Source organism: Ascaphus truei, chromosome 5 (assembly GCF_040206685.1).
Source record: "Ascaphus truei isolate aAscTru1 chromosome 5, aAscTru1.hap1, whole genome shotgun sequence".
NCBI lineage: Eukaryota > Metazoa > Chordata > Amphibia > Anura > Ascaphidae > Ascaphus > Ascaphus truei.
Genome location: NC_134487.1, coordinates 294,114,146 through 294,137,881, shown reverse-complemented (window position 1 = coordinate 294,137,881; position 23,736 = coordinate 294,114,146). Strand labels below are relative to the sequence as shown.

General features: G+C 40.9%; 1 protein-coding gene across 2 annotated transcripts in view; it reads left to right on the top strand.

Annotated features, from left to right (window-relative positions):
- The window catches only part of ATXN10 (ataxin 10), a 100,891-nt gene that overhangs the window by 26,717 nt on the left and 50,438 nt on the right, over positions 1-23,736 (top strand). The window contains exons 4-9 of one of the 2 annotated variants that reach the window (XM_075602742.1): positions 6,219-6,315; positions 7,225-7,389; positions 16,045-16,125; positions 18,082-18,241; positions 19,636-19,744; positions 21,505-21,674. In XM_075602742.1, the coding sequence (XP_075458857.1) occupies positions 6,219-6,315; positions 7,225-7,389; positions 16,045-16,125; positions 18,082-18,241; positions 19,636-19,744; positions 21,505-21,674 (782 nt within the window). Of the gene's footprint in view, positions 1-6,218; positions 6,316-7,224; positions 7,390-16,029; positions 16,126-18,081; positions 18,242-19,635; positions 19,745-21,504; positions 21,675-23,736 lie in introns of both variants that reach the window. The other variant, XM_075602741.1, reaches the window with a different exon arrangement.

Genomic DNA, 23,736 nt, shown 5'->3' with positions numbered 1-23,736 from the left:
AGTGGAAAAATTAATTCTATAATTTCTAAACATTGGAATGTCCTATCCATGGACCCTGTCCTTAAAAAATATGTTGAACCTGGTCCTTCTTTTGTATACCGTAGAGCGAGAACAATTGGATCTTATGTCTCACAAGTGAACTTATTACTCCTGGGTCTATAAGACCTTATGTCACCAGAGGTTCCTTTAAATGTGGCTCTTGTAGTGTATGTAAACACACGAAGCCAGCAAAAAGTTTTCTACAGTATGCCTTGCCGCAGCCACATGATGTGAATAAAGTAAAAAATAAGGAATTTAAGATCAACAGTTTTATAAATTGTAAAAGTCAATTTGTTGTTTATCTCATAACATGTGGTTGCGGCAAGAGATATGTGGGTAGAACGATTAGAGCTCTTAAGGTCAGGATGTTGGAGCATTTAAGGCTCATAAGATTGAAAGACACCAATCATCCTGTTTCTAAACATTTCACGGAATGTGGTCAGGGAGGAACAAGTAATTTGTCCTTCCTGGGAATTGAATTAGTTAATTGTAAATCCAGAGGAGGTGATCATGTCAACCTTCTGAACCGTAGCGAGGCGTATTGGATTTTCATTCTCCAAACGCGCTTCCCTATGGGTCTGAATATTGACTGGCAGTTAACCCATTTTTTGTAATTTGCTAATTTTTATGAGTCGATTGCATGTTAGGTCAATTCTGTTTAAATGATTATGGATTGATCAAATTAGCCCTTCAAGATTTATAAATTTTCATTTAGTTAATGATAAACTTGTTCATTTGATGTATTGTGTGATGATAGCTTTATTATAATGTTTTTAATGTACTATATTTTGTTATATTTTCCTAGGTTCTAGATATACAATATATGTTATGCAGTATTTATGTATTAACATGTTTTTTAAGTTATTTAATTGCTTTAATTATTCGTTAAATTGTGTTTATATGTGTCATATATCCTTATTTTCCCTTTATGTGTTAGCATAAGATGTAAGTTATTATGTTTTTTTTACATTTTCCCTTATCAATAGAATGTTTTTCTTTTCTCTTTTTTTCTTAACTTTTGATTTTAGCCTTGTTGATGTTTTGCATCGTCGCAATGCGCATGCGCAGTGATTAGCACTGCATACATGCGTCATAAGGATGTATTGTACTAGTGGGGCAGTGATTCCCTATGACTTGCCCTTAACCAAGATGGCCACACTGCCTGTGGGACTTGCTTTGCCCTTAGAACGGCACTGGGTTGCTCTGCGCATGCGCGATGACGCGCGCAGCGTCATGACGTCATCAGGTTCCGTTTTTTGGCGCGAAATGGCCCACAGGTAAGAGGGTATATAATGGATGTTATTACATTGTGTTTTATCTTTGAAAAAGAACGCTGTGATGTTCGAAACGCGTTGGATGGGTCTCTTGTCACATTAAAGTGCCCTTTTAATTATTTTTTTGTTTTGGGTCCTTCCTTCTCCGTTTTTGCTGGTGCGCTTTTTGGTCTCCCTTTTCCTGAGATGTAGAGTGTAGCAGAACAGTGTAAGAGCCACGAAGGTGAGGAGGAAAACCTTGTATGTGGTATGGAATGTAATGTGCGGGTAGGAGAGGGATTAAGAGAAGAGATTTTTCTGTGTGCAAGTGAAAGATTAGGAGCTGCAATAGGAAACACCACAGCTCTATTACATATATTTTTCAACAACTTGCAGAAGTTACTCTCACTAGGTTAGGCAAAGAAGGGTAGGGGCCGTGTTGATCCTTTGTTCAATGTAGTGAAGGAGTACGGGGTATGATACCTTTTATTGGACCAACAAGTAGTTATGTTACAAGCTTTCAAACCTCTCGGGGTCCTTCATCGGGTTACCCTGATCCTGAGGTTGGAAAGCTTGTAACATATCAACTACTTATTGGTCCAATAAAAGATAGAATACCATCTACTACTACTCCTCCCTCTTAAGGAGCTGTGATAAATAACGTCATTATTATTATTATTATTTTTTTTAATTTATGTTGAGTGTTGCAGCCCAACTTATTCACGTGGGCAAAATACACTGACATTCTTTAAATTTTATTAGCGGTTTAATATAAGCTCTCCAATCTTCAGTTGCCAGGCCAGTCCGTGGCTGGAAAAAATTAGCGTGCCCTATGTTGGTGAACTGGAGAAAAAAAAAATTGTTCCAACCATCAGGATTCTTAATGGGTGAGTTGGAAGGGCTATTTTTAACAGATCATGGAATCCAAAGGGGATGGACAGCAGTCTAAAGATTCTACGTGTGCAGTCTCGCCATCGCAAGCTGGTATTCATTGCTAAATTTCCACTTCACAGAATGAAGAAACCTCTCCCAAACCTGCCTTGTTTTTAAAAACGCACAGTTCCTGGGCCTGTGGTCATATCTGTTCTCCATGTCTTAAGTGTCACAAGGACTGGTTTCGGGATTTCATGCCGTAGATTCTGTTTCTATATCGGTTTGTTCACGAATATACCTGAAAACCTGAAACGTTTTTGATTATTCATTTTAGTTTTGATGAAAGCAAAATTCATAGACCACCGTTATATAGTTACATACTGTAGTTACATAGTTACATAGTAGATGAGGTTGAAAAAAGACGTACGTCCATCAAGTTTAACCTATGCTAAATTTAGACAACAGATACTTTATTCTAATATCTATACTTACTTATGCATTAAACCTTCTTGTGGAGGAGGTACCTGCAGTTCTTAACTATTTTTAGTCGAGGGTCTTTGGTTTGGCTTTATAAGTCATGCTCTCGTTGTCCATCAACCTCACAAAAGGGGGTAATTTGATATACTCTGGTGCGATCCGGCAGAAAAATAACCCTCATAAACTTGAATGGGGGGTTTCAGTTGATTTGCAGCTGCTTCAGAGTATATTGCTTTACTTCTTAAACATTCAAGAGTAAAATTTCAATGGAAATACAATATTATTGTAATGTATTCTACAGAGGAGAAACGGTCCTTGCTCAGTTAGATAATAGTAGAGAAAAGGTTGATGTTTAAAAGTTAATTGTGCAAAAACAGAAATTATGTCTAAAGCAACAGAAGAGGAAAGCACTTTGTGCTGCATATTATTACTACATGAGTATTGGGTGTGAGGTAAACATTAACTTTTATAGAAGTAATTCCATAAAATGAATGCCAAAAATAAAAGGTGGACAGAAATATATTAACAACCAATGAATCAAAAAGGGGTTCAAAGTGTGAAAGAACCCATGAGCAGCGGATAGAGTGCTGATGTCCTAAATAGTACACCTGTACTAATAAGGACAGGTTAATATCAGCCCTTGATTAGGGAAGTTCTGTACACAAGGACAGTAATAATTATAAGAGGCAGTTAAAATATCTGTGTAGAATCAGGGGCAACTATGATGAGTCCCCCAAGATGTAATACACCTGAGGTAATAGCCCTGTCTGAACAGATATGATTAGAACTGCTGGTAGAGATGTAGACGCATAGTAGGTAGTCTATACCTGCATTAGCTCAGAACAACGTCTACCCTATTGTAAGCCCTTAGGAAATCAAATACTGTTTTAGGAAACTTTTTATTAAATGATTTATTTTGCATCAGTGTGGAAATATATCAACTTGCAAACAAAATCCTCCCCTTGTTCAGCTTTGTCTTTTTTTCCGACCATGCTCAGTCTGACGTGCTGTAGATATGTGGTGAGACACCATATATGTGCAAGGTGGGTGGTCAGCCATGACACATTGTTTCATGGTTTTCTTGGTTTCCTGGTGATTTATTTTTTATTTTTTGCTTTTGGGTGGAAAACACTATTATGCCATAGTATTCTTTCTTTTTTTTTTTTTTTTTTTTAGGGCAACACAAATTGTAATCTGGTGTTTGTGTAACCCCTTTAACTGATGAAGATGTTTGCAGGATCTAATGCTTACCATTCAAATATTTGCCACATGCATTTTCCTCCTGTAAGCAATTAAGGCAAATGATATATTGGTTTTCCCTTCCTACTCTGCAGACCGTTGTGGTAACTTATTACTGCTTGTCCGATTATTATCTAAACGTACCAACAAATAGCTATTTTTTATTTTATCTGTCAAGTATGGTGAAAGTTAACCAGTCTTTTTATTCCGCAAAGTTATTTCCTTCAGCCTTTTGAATGTTAACTTCTGTGCTGACTATGAATTTACTGTAGTGCATAATTTTGTTTTTAATGGAATTATTATCCATTAAATAAATGTTCCCTTTTCCAGTATGGTCTACCCAGGATATCTTGACCTAATTCGAAAGCGGTTCACCAGTGGGATAAAATTAGGCTTTACGGCCACATACTCTTTTTTTTCTTTCTTTTAAATTAAAATAAAGCTCTGCCCATGGCCACAGAACGATTTGCTTAATATGTTTCCTGTGTGGACCCCATCGCGTGTGGGATAAATGTATACCTGACCTGCTATATCATTTTCTTGCTTACGGCACCCTGGCTGCCAGTACCAGATTCACAGAATATGCCAATCAAACTACATACAAGATTTTAAACCATTTCTGCATATGTTGCCCAGATATGCGTTCACAACATGGCCTTTTTTGACTGCACACGTATGCTTAAAGCTGCAGTTCAGGCTTTTAAAAAAAATATTTTTATAGTTTTTTTTTTTTTTACTTCAATTGTTTCATGTGGACAATCTCTACTTACCTAAAGAACTGCATAGCTGCTAGTCCATTCGTTTTCCGTCTATTGATCGGCAAAGTTTGGCGACATCTTTAAATAAGGGGAATGTATTTCCTCTGTTTCTGTCACTCAGTGGAAGCTCATGAATATTCATGAGCACTCCTGCACTGACATGTGCAAGAGGGAGGGCAGGGGTCACAAAGGGGTGTGCCAGGGCTTGTGACAGGACATAAAGGGACTGTGCCTTAGTAAATGGTTGTTAAAATAGAATACAAGAAATTTGGTCTTTCAAAGTTGTTGTTTTTTTAAAAACAGAAAATGCTAAAAGTATTTTTTCTTACTACAGAACTGATTTATTAAAAAAAAACACCTGCAGGATATTGCCTGAACTGCAGCTTTTAATGGCTATTTTCTTTTAAAAACAAGGGCAAAGTTACTGTATATTTTAATTGTTGCTGCAGTGCTTTCTGTCTGGGGGGACAGGGAAACCGGTTCCTATTTGTCTCGTGGCATTGTTAAAATTGTTTTAATAGCCCCAAAAATGTCTTAATCGTACAGCATTCTTCTTCCCCCCTGCTTTTTGTATGCTTGCTTCAGCCAGGCTGATGAGTTGCCTTGCACAATGTCTCGGAACACTTTTTATTGCGGTTTGCCGAATATCTGCCGATTTTGGCAGTGCCACAGTTATTTTTAGGGGGCTTCTATGGTGCCATCTACAACGACTTTAAGAAAAGTAACCTGGTAGGTCAAACTGCTACCAATCTCCAGCAATCCCCGCTTTGTGTTTTTTCCTTCTATTGGTAAAACTGGGGGCCCCACTGAGCAGAAATGCAGTGAGAAAGTTGGTGGTATCTTGAAGCTTCCTCTGAACTGTAGGAGCAAGGCTGGCCATGGGAGCCATATTTGTTCTGAACGATCATTCACCTGGTTTCCGATATTGTTTCAAGTTCACAGCAGTTATCTGTTCTTGTTCGGTGACATCAACCCGATGGTCGCCTATCTTTACCGACCAAATGTTTTATTATGTCTTCGTATAGTGGGGAGCGCAAGATCATACCAAATGTAAGAGAGACGACCGGAACATCGTACAATAGATAGGAGGATAATCTCTATTTTCTGACCATATTATGCTATCTTCCGCTTGTCTCTCTTTCATTTGGTATGATCTTGCGCTCCCCCTTTATACAAAGGCACATTCAAGAACTACGAGGACATTTCATTTGGGTTTCAAGCAGCGTATCTTTCCTTTTTTTTAAATTATTTTCATATCACTTTTTTTCCACACTTTGTCAAGCATTATTAATATTTATTCACCTTGGTTTGTTGAGCGCCCGGTATGTTTTTTATTTTAGATCTAATATTTTAGTGGTCACTTTGTAACTTCTCATCGTGGTCACATCTGGGACACTGGATGTGAAGTATTAGCTGTTTCTGTGACTGTCGAACGAATTTATTTATTTATTTTTAATCTTGCCTACTTCTGATTTTTTGTTACTTCTCCGGTGTCGTTTCAGATTTTGGCTATGGATTTTCTGTAACTCGCTCTTTCTCTGAGCACTTTCTTCAATTAATTGTTTTGTAACATTTTCAGCATTTCGCTGTGGCCTTCAGTTCCTTGGCAACACTGCGGCAGGAAACCGGGACTCCCAGAATAGAATTTGGACGTGTGCTTGTCCAGAACTTTTCTTGTAAGCATGAACACTCCTCTCTTTCCAACTCGTGCAGTAATTCCCTGTCTCGTGATTATTAAACCTATTATCACACAGCGTCTACACATTTTGTGACATGACTCTGTTTCATTGATGATATTCATTCATATTATATTTCCAAAGGGGATCCCTAGCACAAAGCTGTATCAAATATATATATTATGCACTGTATAATATTGAAATTGTAGAATATTGTTTCCCTCAATCCCTCCAAGAGCATATGGTTTTCTTGCGCAAATCTAAATTCTTTACCGCGCCCTAATTAATTGAGCTATAGCCATATCTATTTCGCATATATAAAGCTGATTTGCAAATAGGTGGGTTATCATAACAGTATAGGATATTGTGAGGTTTAAATAAAAAATCCACAGTGTGTGTGTGTGTATTTTTGTCAAATTGATCCCCCAAAGTCAAACTGCATCACTCTAATCCTCTAATCTCTTGGGGATATGGCCTCCATGGTCACTCGTAGATTGAGCCATGCTCACCACTGGGCCCACACCAGTATTGCCGGGCGGTTTGACAAGTTAAATGCATTTGGAACCAACTAGTGGATTCCAGGAGAATGTTATGGCTAGTGGGGAGTTCAAATCGAGGTCTAAGAAAGGTGTCTGGGAGTGCATTGCAGCTTTAAAGTTATTCATAGCAGCTGCTTAAAACGTAGGGAAATTTTATTCTGCATGCGGGTGAGTTTTGTTTACCTGACCCCGATTTAATTCATCTCTGCTCCTTGGAGACACGAGGCTGCTCATTTTAGTAAGGGACTCGCATAAAAGGATGAGGCATGAGGTCCGTAACTGATTAATTACTTTTATGATATGGAAGGAAAGAAAAATGGCAACATTAATTTAACTTGTTTTTTTTTTTTAACTGTTTGTCTGTTTAAAGGAGCTGTCTACTGCATGCAGATGAGAAAGTCGCTACTTACAGCTCCATGGTGTTATTCACCTGCCTTGAGTCTGAGAAAGTGGTAGATCTGCAGGATCCCGACAAGCTAACCGTTGCATTAAACGTGATCGCTGCCTACAGGAAGCAGCCGGATGCAGAGTGGTTGTACGTATTTTCTATATTCTTTTTTTTTTCTTCACATTTTTAAACAATTTTTCAGTGATCCATGAATCGAATCCTGAAAGCTGCTGGATTTGTGGAATTGACCGTCCAAGACGGGGGGAGATTTACTAACCTCCGATACTGATATATCCCGTGTTAACTGCCATTCAAGTCGATGGCAATGAGTGCAGGATGAAAATGGGGTAACTGTAACAGAGGTTCGTGCATCCCAGCGTTGGGTGTGTATTTATTTACAGAGGGGCACTTTTCCATGAGAAACAATTAACTTGATGGGTTGTACGGTGTCTCTGCATCAAGGGGTGTCTTGTTTAATAGTACCACTTAGTAAATATGGGTAAACTCACGATATTGTGTTGTTTGTTGATATGGAAAATTATATTTAATGTATAAAAAGGTAAATACATTATTCTAGTTAAGACCAAAGGCTGAGATTGAGTAGCTGGTTGTATTTAAACTTTTGGGGCCTTTGTTGCTTTTGGTTGAACACGTTTATTGATAGCTGAAAGTGTGTAATTATTCTCTGTATTGCGCTATACTGCTGCATGTTGTTTGGGGCAAGGCTATTACACATGAAATGTTGCTTGAACCCTTGTACTATTGAAACATCCACTTCTTCCTCCGAACATGCCTTTTATACAAAAATAAAAGGGAATTAACTACATATTACAGTGTTTCATTGAATAGATGAGATGCAGAATACAATTCACCCACTTAAAACAAACAAAAAAGAAATCCAGAAACAAAGTCTTGTTTGGTGACATTCGTGATCAAAACGCTTGCTTTGGTCCAAGTTTTGAAAGTTTTTATTGGAGCTAAAACAGTGGTCAGTTCTTCAGACTTGGTGAACATGTAGCACAGATGTGGCTCTTTGTCATTCTTCATGGCCACTTTTGAAGTTCAAGTACTTACAATAGCTTTATTGTACCAAATTGGATCTGAGCCTAGAAATCAAGTGCTCTCATGTCAGATAAAAATGAAGACAATAACTCCCCCTCTCTTCTCCCCCCCGACACACACACACCTTTTCTTTACGTTTTTAGTCCAGAACCATTCCATTGTGCTCACATTTTTGTGTGTGTATGGAGATATATATATATATATATATATATATATATATATATATATATATATATATATATATATATATATATATATATATATATATATATATATATATATATATATATATGCACACAGCACTTCCACTGCAGCAAGGGATTCTGGGAAATGACATGCAAATGAATACTCAGTGCTACTTTTTGCTTAAAAACCATTTAAAACATGGTTCCCTATAGGTTTAAGCTTGCTGCATGGTCACAGCTTTAAGCACAGCCAGGGTTAAGATAATTTATATGATAAATTCAAGATTTTTTTTTAAGTAGATGTTCAATTGTAGGCATTTAACTCTGATTAGTTCAATAACCAACGTATTGCTTTCCCTATGGGTTCAAACCTAGCTGATGATGAGCCGTCAAAGAATACTCCCTAAATTGAACATGGTATCTGAATGTTTTAGCCCAATATCAATTACATCTCTGAAAAATAGACCAAGACAGTGGGATCTGCATTTTAACCCCCGAGGGGCCAGTAACGCATTTAGAAAAGGTTAATTTTGGAAGTTGGTTCCTAACCACCTTTCACACGTTATTGTGGCGGGAAGTTAGTGTATGGATTTTAATACGACAAGTTTCCCGTTGATGCTAGAGGGCTTAATAAGGGTAGTCATGCTTTTTCCTTTCTTTAGAACATTGCTCAACAACAGATGTACTGCATGTCTGTGGGGGGGATGGGAGGAGAGAGAAAGCATGTTGCTATTTGTCTCGTGGAATTGTTCAAATTTTTTAATAGCCCCAAAAATGTCCTAATCGTACAGTATTCTTTTTTTTGTTTTTTCTTTTTATGGTTGCTTCAGCCAGGCTTATGAGCTTACACTCTCAAACAAGCTATATAACCATTTAAACAAGTTCTCTATTTTTTTTTATTATAAAGGTCTACAATGAGTGGTGCTTTTGTTGAGGCTCGGGATATCTGTAATTGGCTGTGTAAGCAGCTTCTCTTTATTTTCTTAACAATATCGGCTGCACTGGAATCTGCTTATTTCGTTTATTGTATGGGGGTGGGGGGGGCAAAATCTATTTAATTGCAGTTTTATTATCCTGTGCTAGTGGTGGACATGTTCAATTGAAAATGTGCTCAAATCTTTGTCATTGGCTATTATGCTTTAAGAAGAAATGGCTAATTCTAGCTCTATCACAAGGCGTTGAGCCACTTGCATGGCGGGTCAAGTGCCCACTCCTCCCCCCCCCATCAAAGAACGCCAAACACCACAACTCCTTCTTTACCCCCTGCCAGGCAGCCCGACCTTAGTACAGAGCCCAACGGCGTCGCCGTGACTCCCGTTGCTGCCGTTAAAAGTGTTAGCGTAATTATTCCACCAGCCCCAATGAGGGCGCCATTATACCCAGTATCCATATACTTACTGCCATGGCCCAGGACATTTACCCCTAAATTGTCTTTTGGGCCCCCTCCCCCCATATGGCGCAAGCTACCTCTTCATCTTCTTGCAAACTGATATTAAATATATCGTACCCACCACTTGAAAGGTGTATTCCATCCAACCAAAACAAACCGTGTATGGCCTCTTGCTACTCTGTGTGCTTTAAAGAATGGCCTCCCAAACATTTCACAAATTTGCCCATGGCCTTGTTTATACCGCACCTCTCAATGCCCTGGGGACTTCAGCCCCCCCTCTACTACAACCGTGGAATAATTTCAGACCAAATGAAAAATATTTTGGAACAGCCCACCAAAATACTGGCCACATCCCTTTTCAATTTCCGCACAAGATCCACTGAACGCTTATAACCCAAGTCGTCGTGCCCCGCATATATTACCAACACATCCGGGCGGCAACGTAACAGTTGCTGTCTTAATAAATTGGGCAACACCTGCATCCAACGCAAACCTCTACTTCCCAACCACGTAATGCAGGCCTGGTCCGGGTGAAATCCAAGCCGACAGCCGTAAAGTCGCTCATTCGCCCGGCGACTCCCCTGCAATCCAGATCTGCCTACACCTAGGGGCTAAAGAAGTGTGTGTGTGTGTGTGTGTCCAACTAACCCCACACTGAGGAGACTCATTGAGGTTGAAACAGCTGTATGTGGGTGGGTTTGCTGGCTATACAGCTTAACCTAGGCTGTGCTCAAAGCTGTGAAATGCAGCAAGCTTAAGCTTATAGGCGACCATGTTAAATGGTTTTGAAGCAAAAATGGTTTTGCATGTCATTTCCCAGAATCCCTTGCTGCAGTGGAAGTGCTGGGTGATAATGGGGAAAGGCGGGGTTGCAGACCTTTCTAAGACATACAAATGAGCATACAGTAATATTTCCATTTGCTATATGCTTTGCTGTGGAGGGTTTTTGTCACTCTTTTTACCCACCATAGCACGTGTGTGTGTGTGTGTGTCTGCCAGGGACCCCCGCTGTTAATCTGATGGGCCATTAATCAATGCAGAAATGCTGGGTCTAGTTTAAGGCATGTATCCAGCGTGTACCTGGGTCTTTTTGGCGATTGCCACTGGTTTGTGTTAGAATAGTCGCTGTGTGTGTGTGTGTGTGTGTGTGTGTGTGTGTGTGTGTGTGTGTGTGTGTGTGTGTGTATGTATATATATTCAGCCTAATACATGTGGCATTGTCCTTAATTCACTTTTGGTATTACTCATTTAATGGGTTATAATTTAGGTTATTGGCTTTTTACGGTTTTAATATTTGTTTAGTAACTTGGTGCCTGGGGGTTTATGTAATCCCTTCATTGATCAGACTGTTTATATAAGGATTAAAAAGAAAATTAATTAAAGCTTCCCCCCCACCCCCCACTAAATTAGCAAGTTTCCTCTTGTTTACAAAAAAAGTGTTGAACTGCTAAATGCTCCCAATGTTCACATACACACACACACACACATACACACACACATACATACACACATACATACATACACACACATGCACACACACACACACACACATACACACACACATACATACACACATACATACATACACACACACATACACACACACATACACACACACACACACACATACACACATACATACACACACACATACATACACACACATGCACACACACACATACACACATACACACACACATACACACATACACACACATACATACACACATACATACATACATACACATACACATGCACACACACACATACACACATACACACACACATACACACATACACCCCCACACTACCCCCACCCCCTTTCCTCCACACACACCAAGTCACCAAAGTTTTTCACAGCAACACTTGAATTGTTCAGGACATTACGTTAGGAAGTAAAGGGAATTAAAATCAACGGTGAATGCGTAATTCACCTACGATTTGCCGATTTGTTAATTTTGCTGCGAGTTCAGAAGAACTCCAGCAACAAATCCAAAAACTTGTGGGAGAAGGTAAGAAGGTACAAATCCACGCGAGAGCAAAGTGATTTCAACAAATGTGTCAACTCGACAACGATCAAAAACAAAAGAGCTAGAAGAAATCAAAGACTGTACATTAACCAGCAAGAATCGATGGATGGGAACGTTTTGAATAATCTCAATAGGATAGTGAAGATTTGGTTGGAGGGTATTTGGGGAAACAAGACAACCTTACAAGGGAACCTTCCACTGTGCCTGAGATGGAACGTGTTTGACTGGTGTATCTTGCCTGTGTTCACGTATGGATGTGAAACTTGGACCCTAAATGCCAAGACGCTTCAGAAGCTTCAGACCCCTGGAAGTATGGAGAGATGTATGCAGGGTATTACCTGAAGGGACGGGAAAAATAATGAATGGGTTAGAAACAAACAAGTCTGTGACATCACATTACATTACATTACTGTTGGAACTACGATCATTCACTCAGTAGCCCAAGCACGCTGCCTTGGGGTCACACTCGACTCCTCTCTCACATTCGCCCCTCACATTCAAAACATTTCTAAAACTTGTCGCTTTTTCCTCCGCAATATAACAAAGATACGCCCTTTCCTCTGTTGCTCGACTGCTAAAACTCTGACTCAGGCCCTCATTCTCTCCCGTTTTGATTACTGTAACCTCCTGCTGTCCGGCTTTCCTGCCTCTCACCTGTCTCCCCTACAATCTATCCTAAATGCTGCTGCCAGAATCACTCTACTCTTTCCTAGATCTGTCTCAGCATCTCCCCTCCTGAAATCCCTCTCCTGGCTTCCGATCAAATCCCGCATCTCACACTCCATTCTTCTCCTCACTTTTAAAGCTTTACACTCTTCTGCCCCTCCTTACATCTCAGCCCTAATTTCTCGCTATGCACCATCCCGACTCTTGCGTTCTGTTCAAGGATGTCTTCTTTCTACCCCCTTTTTATCTAAAGCCCTCTCCCGCCTTAAACCTTTTTCACTGACTGCCCCACACCTCTGGAATGCCCTTCCCCTCAGTACCCGACTAGCACCCTCTCTATCCACCTTTAAGACCCACCTTAAGACACACTTGCTTAAAGAAGCATACGAATAGCACTGTGAACATTCTGAACACATGATACATAAAGCTTGGCCCCCTGCAGATGCACTTACCAGAACTCCCTCCTCCTGTCTCTGTATGTTCTCCCTACCTACCAATTAGATTGTAAGCTCCTCGGGGCAGGGACTCCTCTTCCTTAATGTTATGTTTGTCTAAAGCACTTATTCCCATGATCTGTTATTTATATTATCTGTTATTTATTCGATTACCACATGTATTACTACTGTGAAGCGCTATGTACATTAAAGGCGCTATATAAATAAAGACATACAATACAATCACATGGGTGAAGGCATTAAAATGGCAGTGGGCCGGACATATTGCAAGAAGAGGTGGCCATCGTTGGACTGAGATGACACTGCTGGATTGTAGTGGATATGAAAAGACCTCAGTGTGAGGTTTAAATCAGAAGATGTCTAGGAGCAACGTGAAGAGAACCTTTAGTGTGCCCAAATGACGTACCAGGTACGTTATGGGCACTTGTTTTTTTAGGGGTATCTGTTCCACCCATATGATGCGGAAGTGCCAGAGATCCGGTAACACTCTCTTGTGCTGCCGTACCCCAGGGACGGTAAATGCTAAATTCAAGGTTTTCCATTCTCTACTGTTAATATCGTACAAATTGTTTAATCCCTTCTGGGATACAGGCCAGCAGTTAATTATTATAGCCGTATTGTTTTAATAAAACTGCCCACTAGCTGACCTTTTGCTTCTGGGCTTCGTTCCTCATAAACATAATTGAATGTTGTAACTTTGTCATTTGGAAACATTGTGACAGCCTTCATCATTCCTTGTTTCAACATGTATTGTTACAGATATAGTAGATGATATTAAAGGAGCAAACTAAGCCATTTTTAATTTTCTTATTTTTTTTTTTTACACAGGATTGAAGCTGGGGGTCTTGAGAGCTGCACCCTGTTAATCTCGGCTCTGGTGACTCCCTGCTTCCAGAGATACTTACCTCTGAAGTGGGTGCTGGTATCTCGGCGAAGTTTAAAGCACTCACATCACGTGAGCCAATAGGAAGCCGCACCGAATGTCGTCATGGCTTCCTATTGGCCCTTAGGGCGTGGGAGCTCAAACGCCGCCATTATGTGAACCCTGGTAGCGAAGCGACTACCGGCACCCCCTATGGAGGTCTGCAACTCCGCAAGCAGGGGTCCCCAGAGCTATAATTAACGGGGTTAAGCTCCAGAGACCCCCCTACTTCAATCCTATGTAAAATAATGGGAAAAAACATCCGGTTTGGATTGCTCCTTTAAATCGTAGCAGCATTTAGCAACCCTACAGCTACAAAGATTGCTTTATCGCAGTTTAGAATGTTATTATGGCCTCCACATAGGAACATCTGGTGACCCTGGATTACCTCACTTGTGCTGCAGCATAACCAAGCCACTTTTGGTTAACGAAATGGCAAGTTTCAGAGCCGTTCGCCATCCTTCTCCCCTAAAAGAATGAAACGTGTTACGATATACAGCAGATCTAAGGCAGGGGCTATACAGCCTTGGCCTCGTGTGTGCGGTCGTGACGTCACCCACGTGAAGCGGGTGTGTTTTTTGGCCATGCTAGACGCGCTATTGGGGGCGTGTCTAGGGGCGTCACGGAGTTGGTTCGCCCTCATTGGGCGAACCGCCCACGTGACCTGGCTGTTTCAACTGATTTCTCGCGCAACGCGCACCCCCTCCTGCTGCCGCCCACACTCGCCCGTAACCTCTATGGGCACGATCAATGCCTTTAGGCAATGTGATCGCGCCCTGTGCGGACGCTTCTGCTTGGTCTGGGCAGGATGGACCTGCACTTAAAAGGAGTAAATGCTTTTAAGGCCTCAATCTCCCAGAAGCCTCTCTGTTTTTGAAGCAGGAACCCCATCTGCTGGTGTTTTTTTTTTTTTGTTTTTTTGTTTTTGTTTTTTTTTTTATCCCACATTTTTTACAGAATGGAACGGGTAGCCACCGTGTAGTTGAACGGTGCTATTTTCTGCTGTGGGGTGCCCCAGATACCATTTGAAGTTTTACTGGGTTTTAATTTCATAGGGAAATAAAATTGCAATCAAATCTTGGGCGTCAAAATGAATGATGGACCAAAGTCTAAACAGCAGTATGTTGCAAACCAAGCTTCAGCATTGGTATGGTAACATACATGGGCCACAGGCTACAGACGAGTTGCCTGAAACTAATTTTAAGGCGCTCTGAGAATAATAATAATAATAATAATAATAGTTTGTTCTTGTACAGCGCTGCTAGTTTTACCTAGCGCTTTACCGAGACATTTTGCAGGCACAGGTCCCTGCCCAGTAGAGCTTACAATCTGTTTTTGGTGCCTGAGGCACAGGGAGATAAAGTGACTTGCCCAAAGTCACAAGGAGCCGAAACCAGGAATTGAACCAGGTTCCCCTTCAGTGCCAGTCAGTGTCTTTACTCACTGAGCCGCTCCTTCTCCCACCAGCAGAGCGATTACAAGACTATTGGAAGTTCAGGTGGATACAGTTTGAGAAACCACAGGATACATCTTCTATATTGGACCATACGAGTGTTATTTTATTTTTTAATTTTATTTTTAATTACCTAGTTTTAAGAGGGGAATCTTCTGAGTCGTACATTCTAGTCTGTGTTTTGCTTCAATTGGTTTATCCCACATAGGACCAATTAATTAATCACAGTGATATGTTCAATTTTTCCATTATATTTTAGCGGAGGCGCTTTTTTTTTAATCTTATTTTTTTTAAGGAACCAGATTTATTCACACCTTTTTTACTTAACAAGTACCCATCTGGGGAGACAGGGTGCAGGGTAAGGGAAAGAAGGGTAGTACAACTCAACCTAATCTTTAGGTTTACGTGTTTACAAACAATTAAAGGAACACTTAAGAAAATCAACATAGTATTTCTACATTATATTTTCTAAAGTAATGTTCAATGGCTTAATTTAAATGTAAAAAAACCCCCCAAAACATATCACTGCTATTAGTACTGTACCACTTTGTTCTACGTGAGACTGTACCTTTTAATCAGGATTGTATAGGAGGTGTGTTTGTTCAACTATAATAATTCATACAGTGTATTCACTTCCAGGTACCTGATCGTAACAGACCGTTTCCTGAAGTGTCCAGAGCTGGTGAAGGCCATGTATGCCAAACTGAGCAATCAAGAAAGGTAACCCCCCACAAACCACTGTGGTGTATAGTATTTAGCATTCCAGAGTGCATCCTAGTCGCATGATCTGAAAAACTGTGTGGTTTCGGAGCTGGCACGCAATCCCTAAACACATGTTTTTATGTCGGTAATGGTTTTGAATTGGTTGGTTAACATTACATCTTAGCCACAACTGGCACAGATTTATGGAGGATTGCAGGATCCAGGTTGGCGCCATTGCTCCGTAAAGGAATATTAACCAATTTACTGCTGAAGCGTATCTTAATTCCGGATGGGTGTATTTTAACTGCACAGTTTGGGTGGGTGCACAAATTTTCATTTCACGTGCTTGCAAATTATTATTCTCATTGCTGAATTTATGCATAGGAAATTACTTAAATAGTGTTCCCCCGGTGAAATAGGTTGTTATTAGAGGGCTAATATACACTGAAGGAGTGAGCTATAGTTTAAAGCAGCTGTTCAAGCTGCTGTTTAAAAAAAATAAAAAATATTCCATTCAATATTTGCATCAATACAATCCACACACTGACAAGGGATTTAGCTAAGTTGCCGATCGATCCCTTCTCCTGTGATCGATCGGTGACGATTCGGCTCGGTGGGTTCACTAAATCCCTGTCAGTGCAGCAGAAGAGGACCCAAGATGCAAAGTTCTGTGGGGAAGATGATGTGACCAGGCAGTCATTGGGTACAATTGGTGCACTGCTAGAAAGAGGGCAGGGCTCCAAAAGGGGTGTGTCAGGGCATGTTTCAGAAGAGGAAGGGGATGTGACTTTGTAAATGGTTGCTATAGAAACAAAACAACATGCTTGTAACATTATAATACATTATAAATGTCTTCAAAAGTTTTTTTTAAATGCTACAAGTATTTTCCCATAGTACAGAACCGATTTATTAAAAAAAAAAACACACACTTTTTTTCTTGAGCTGCCATTTTAAGGGCTTTTAACCTGAGGGAATTATATGGCAAATAAAACTGTAATCTATTAATCTGTAATTTACCAGTATGCGCAGACGATGGTTGATCTTGGTTTAATAACTTTATCTTGTTAGTCAGCTACTAAAGGGAAGTTGTTTCCCTGTAATGTGCTGAAGGAATAGTTTAGTGGTACGGATACTGCTTTTAGTTGTAATTGATCACAATTTTTTTTTTCCAACTTTCTGTTTTTATTGGAAAGTACAATTACAGCCAATATTCCACAGCCCATTGTTACATTTCCATTTTTATCCACCACATGTAGTGACAACATATAGACGTATCTACTTATCACAGTACAGACAAAACCAGACAAACTTGACAAGAAGACAGGGATAGAGGGTAGGAAGGGGGGGATGGGGGGGGGAGGCGGTATTTTTCCAGGCTCTGGAGAAGGTATGGAGACTTTTCGAGTTCGAATTTCTCGGCCCTCGCTAAGGATTTTAACTGTGACGGAATCTACAGAGATTCTTTTATTTTTCTTACTATTATTTTCCACATTTCTATGGCTACCGGAAGAAATTGATCACAATTTTAATCCAAATGCCGACTCTCCTTGTGACCTTGGGCAAATGACCATGTCCACATTGAAGCCTATGATCTACTACGGTATGGCGACTCCTATTACCTGTGTATAAAACTGTGTTCTATATCAGTGCTACACGAACGTGCTTTAATAAGGGGGATATGATTGTCTAACTTTGCTGGTGGCACAATTTAAGGAGGAATTGTACTTTGCCATTCCAGAAATATTTAATCCATTCAGTGGTTTTCATCTTGCCTTGTTTCCCAGAAGTTAATATTATTGTACAATCAGTGTGACACGTTTCCCGTGTCTTAGATGATACCCTGTAATTGGAGACACTAGCTGTTTGGGCCACGTCTTTTATTTCTTTGTTTAAGTAGCATAAAGGGCATTACGTTGCCAATTAAAATGCACTAAAACAAAGTCACCACGTCTGATCTCGATTTTCAATTTCCAGGATTACCATGTTAGAGCTCATTATGGCCACAATAAGTGAGAAGGATCCTCTTTCTGAAGAAGAATCAAGTAGCCTGCAGAAAATAGCTGAGATCCTTGCTGGCTTCTTCCAAGAACAATGCAAAGCTGTGCTCAGACTGGCTTCCGCCGATGACGACGAGGTGAAACACTTTGAGGGCCTCTGGGACTATAGAAAAGAGATCTTAGCTCTGGCTTTTCTGTACAAGCTGGGTAATTCTGTATAGAAAAAATTGGGGAATGACCCCCATATGAATCTGCGGCTACCAAAACCGAGGTAGTAGATATATCAGTCCAATAGTAGCAGGAGAAAGACACCACTTAGTTACTGTTTTAAAACACTTAGAAACTGCATCCAATCGAACTAATACAGGGTGGGGGGCTAGCAACGCCGGTAGAAGTACAGATGGACACGTCCAGAGAAATGCCCAAAGGTACGTCCTTGAAATCCGGTAAACATAAACCTCACCTGCACCCTGTGTCCTCGGATGTTAAAATCAGCGTTCAGTACTCACGATATACTTCGGTGATCTGCCTATGATGCTGATTGTTGAGCAGCACGATTGCCTGCTGTATGTGGTGTCCGCGTGCTCCAGCCGGAAATGACGAACAAAGTGAAAGGAAAAAACGGGTGACACAGCGGTCACAGCTCCTCCAATCAGCCAAACGCATTAGAAAAAATAAAAAACTTTATTAAATTAACAATGTGAACATCGGCAAGAACAAAACTCTGACGCGTTTCGTCTGGATGCGGACTTTATCAAAGAGGAGCTGTGACCGCTGTGTCACCCGTTTTTTCCTTTCACTGGGTAATTCTGTAGGCTAAAGGTCTTGGATAGCGGTGGCCAACTCCAGTTCTCAAGAGCCACCAACAGGTCAGGTTTTCGGGATGTCTCTGCTTCAGCACAGGTGGCTCAGTCATTCTGTTTGAGCCACCTGCGCTGAAGCAGGGATATCCTGAAAACCTGACCCGTTGGTGGCCCTTGAGGATTGGAGTTGTCCGCCCCCTGCTCTTGGACATTACTCGCGTTAGCAATAAATAGGAAGCTAAAAGTGACGCGCCGATTTTCTCATTTTACATGTCTTTACCCAGAATTCTTGCCGGCAGTTTAATCACTATGACGTGACAATGGAGGGAAGCGGGTTTGGGGGACACATTGGGAAGCAGTCTAAGCGCACTCTATTCACTAAAGACATGTGGGCTCTTGTTCAAGGTGCCGTAAAGCAGATTCCCTGTGCTGGAGTAGATTTCAGCCTGAATTATCCGAATGGTTCTGAACTTTTCTCCAGCACAGTGGAAGGACTGCTTTCCTGCATATTAAATAGAGGCCTATGCTGAAGGTTTAACAAGTTTCATTAATTCCCCTTAAAGAGACACTCGGGATGATTCACCAAACTTCCATAAATAAATTAGCTTCTCACAACTGTTGAACATCCCAATAATATTGTTTTCGCAGCCCTGTCTCACAGTGAATGAGCTAATTATGAGCGTACTGTATTGTCCATGGATGAAGTTGCTCTTCATTTCTTTTTGCAGGAAGCCTTGGTTGTAATCAGACTTCTTGATGTTCTTTGTGAAATGACCTCCAACAACGAACATTTGGAGTGTTTGCAAAACATCCCCTGTTTACTTGATACAGTAGTAGGTATGTTGTAAGGCAAAGGGGTACAATGACTTTTTCCTCATAAATCACCAACTTACTTGGAAACTGCAAAAAGTTAGGTACTAATGGATATTATTCCGTGCTGCTTTTTTTTTTTAAATCGGGCTTTGGCCATTTGAGTTTTGGAATTCAAAGTGGAAACCGTCTGTAATGAGACTTCCCAAATATTATTCCATGTCACTTTTCCCAACACTGGAGAAAATCCCAGATTTCGCATAAAAGTATGTCCTAACACTTGCAATCCTCAACTTTTGATTAACAATGAGTTCTCAACATTTTAATTATCTTTTTGTTTTGACTTTGATTCCCACTCTAATATTATTGCTGTTGTACAGGAAAGCATCAGGCGTGGCAAAAAACACACTACATGCTATCTTTCCTAGTACTGAAATTCAGGACTTGAGACAGCGGTGAGGACAACATTGCTGTATGTTGATGTACAGATGTAAACTACGATTAAGGACCGCTTGGGCCAATTGTTGTTCCATATGTATTGTCAGAAAGTACTGTAGACGCTGTGTAGTCTATGGTGGAGTTGGTTTTTCCTTTCCATACATTTAGTTAAAAAGGGCAGTCCAGCTTGGTTAAAATAAAGCCGCTTGCCATGTCATTGGTTTCCTTTTTCACCCTTATAATGAAAACTTCACTTCAGCATTAATAGTCAGATGACCCAATCGGAGAAGGTGGTGCCAGGTCTAACCCAACACACAGTGATCCATCATAAAGAAAGGAAAAACAATATCCTTGTGGGTTTTATCATACTGTACCATGTTTATAAACAAACTTTTATATAATGCCTATTTATATTACAATATGCCAGGCTGCCTTTCAACCAAATATCAATGAACCAGATTTAACCCCTGACGTGATTAGTTATTTTTGTGTTAGGAGGCACTTCTCCATTTATGTATTTTGTTCATCAACTAATTTCACTGCTAAAATCAAGAACTGTTGTTTGGTTACAGAGAAAAGGCTGACCAGACCACTTATACTTATTCTGATTAAATATATTTCAGAGTTTCTTTTCTTACTCCCATATATAATGTTGTGCATTATCCTTTCTATTATAGTGTTATGTGAAATATAGTAATCACCCAGATCATTTCATGGGAGTCTGTATTTCGAGGCAAAGAGAACTTGACTTTGCCACACAGCAGTTTAAATTATTATTATTTTTTTTTTAAAATCATTTTTGTTTTGCTACTTTAGGTGCATGAGTCTTGTTAATCAGTTTTGTGCCATTTGAGGCAGATTGTTTCTCAGGGATGTTTACACCTCACCAGACCTGGTCAAGTTTGAATCAGTGCCGAAGAAAAGTCAAGCAACGCACAATCAAATCTTAACGTAGCGCAAGTGGGACATAATTGGTGCCAAATGTCTTAATGCATTTATTTTAAAAACCACGGCTCAGGGCCTGAACTAAGCCAGTTTTTTTTTGTGTCCACCAGCCAATATCCTATCAATACACAAATTAGATGTGATCACCTGCCATTGCGAGTTAATTGGCTGTTCCTAATACCTGTAGGGGCCAATGGTGCCTGGGAAACATTGTCCCTTTTGTGTCAGAGGGACCTGCAATGCATTGTGTTGTAATGCGCTCCTGGCCCCTGTGGCAGTTAAAAGGTTAATGTGTTGATTAATCCACTCTTAGCCAGGGAGGTCTTGTTACATTTACACGAAGAGATTAACATGAGTTTGCAACTCACAGATAAAGTACGTGTACTCTTCATTGTCATCTTCAGAGATCTTGCGGCTGACCCATCTAGCTGGGAAACAAAGCAAGAACGTCTTCACTGCTGTGCACACCATGACCTTGGGGGAAGACCTCACACATGTAGCTGTGGGATTCAAAGCACATCTCATTCGCATCATTGGGAATTTATGCTACAAGAATAAGGAAAACCAAGACAAGGTAGGAGCATTGTCTGGCGCGAATGTGTTCTGAAGAGGGGAATCTCTTGTACTTCATGTGGTCTCCGTTTCAGGGAATCTACTACAATTCCGCCTCCTTGGGGTTAGAAAGGGATACAAGGTCTAGGACTCGCCGGCTGCCTCTAAGTAGCTCGAGTGGCGTCAGGGCTCCGGTGACTGTGGGGGGCCCAGCATTGGAAGTTGGGCCCAACCGCTTGTATTTGTGTGTGTGTGTGTGTGTGTGTGTGTGTGTGTGTGTGTGTGGTGGGGTGGAATGTGTGTGTGTGTGTGGTGTGGAATTTGTGTGTGTGTGTGTGTGTGTGTGTTGGTATTTTCGATTTATGTTTTAGTAGCTCGCGATAATTTTAATTGATCAGAAGTAGCTCTCATTACAGAAATGGTTAGAGACCCCTGGTGTAGACGAGTGCTTTTATCTTTGTGCAAAGTTCTGTACATGGTGTTAAGTGGAGTTGCCATCATATGTAGAAGCACATGCACACCGCTGGTAGGTGCTGGAGGGGGGTACTTATCTGCCGGTGCGCTGTATCCAGGGAGGTCCAGACATCCCAGAAGTACTCGAGCAAATGAATGGAAGCAGGCACACGGTCTTTCTAAAGGTGCAGTTTATTGTGCCACCAAAGGTCCAACGTTTCGGCAAATAGATTGCCTTTATCAAGGAGAGGGCTCCTTAAGTGGAGTTGCACCATAAAACTTTTGACAAGTGATATTGGATGAAAGCTTAGAGGTTTTGGTCAGAACTTTGTTGCACGGAACCTACAAAATGTGTCTGGTGAATTTTGCACAAAGCAAAATCACCCTTTGCCTTCAGAATTGACAGGTGAGTCTTACTCCATCAATTATATAGTCAAATGCGGCATTCAGTTCTGCGCAGCACTGGATTTTCAGTGTTCTATGTATATCTTTGCGCAGAAGAAACTGTACACGCAGGAAGGAAATAGTATTTTCCCCCTGCAATGCCCGGCAGACACAAGTTTTTATATTATTATGATTGTGTGACATCTGATCTGCCAGTGCTTTGTAAGGTCCCTAATCAGGCTGACCTGAAACTACATTCAATGTGAAAGGCAAACGTTTATTCACCGCTTGCTCGCTACAAAAGCCTTTTTTTAATGGGAATTTCCTACTTGTTTGCCCTGGGTTTATCACATCACAGCTCCGCTCCTTGAAGGCAGTTTGCATCAGTAGCAGCTGGATGGGTTTGTATCTCATTGCAACAACAAAAACATTGGGTAAGCACTGAAAGAGCTTCTGTGCAGTGCTTTTCACTTAGGCATTGGATTTCCTTTAGGCTTTGAATGCCGATCTCAATTATTCAAATCATTTACGATGGAGCAATAAAAAAAAATATTGCAAAATTGCAGATCTCCTTTACTTTCCCCATTTCATACGTTGCTTGCTCTGCTTTGGGAAACCTCCCTGGTGTTTTCTTTAGTAAAGAACATGGCTTTGGTTGAGGTCTTAAAAAGTTCTCATTGGGCATTTTATTATACAGAACAGGGGCGCGCAATCATTTCCCCCTCCGCCCCCCTGCCTGCTCTCCTCCCCAGCTTCTCCCCGGTGGTCACGGCGGCGCGCACTGCGGCGTGAGCGCCCCACAGCACAGTCCTCTATGGGGCAGGCCCCAGTGGCTGTGTGTGTGTGAGCTCACAAAGTGCTGTGACGCGTACGCTGGAGACAAGAATTTTGTCTTCCTGTGACGCAGTCACATGGGCGCACGCACCCAATGGCAGGGCAGATATGCCCCATCATGGCCGCGCCCCCTGTCATGGCCCCACCCCCGCACTCCCCTACAGACCGCCTAATACAGCTGTAGTCTGCTTGTGCCGCCAGGCGCGCATGCTGCAGGGAGGACCGAGGCCTTAGACTAATACTGCATGTTCTATAATTTTTGTAATAGTACTGTTTAGGATGAAGTTTCCAGGTCTAAATGTGAATAGCTGACAGACCATATTGCCCTCCTTTCAGTGGAGTTTCGCTGATATTGAAATTAGTACTTTTCCATTAAAATAGCTTTTAGCGGTCCCAAAACCTCAACCCCCCAA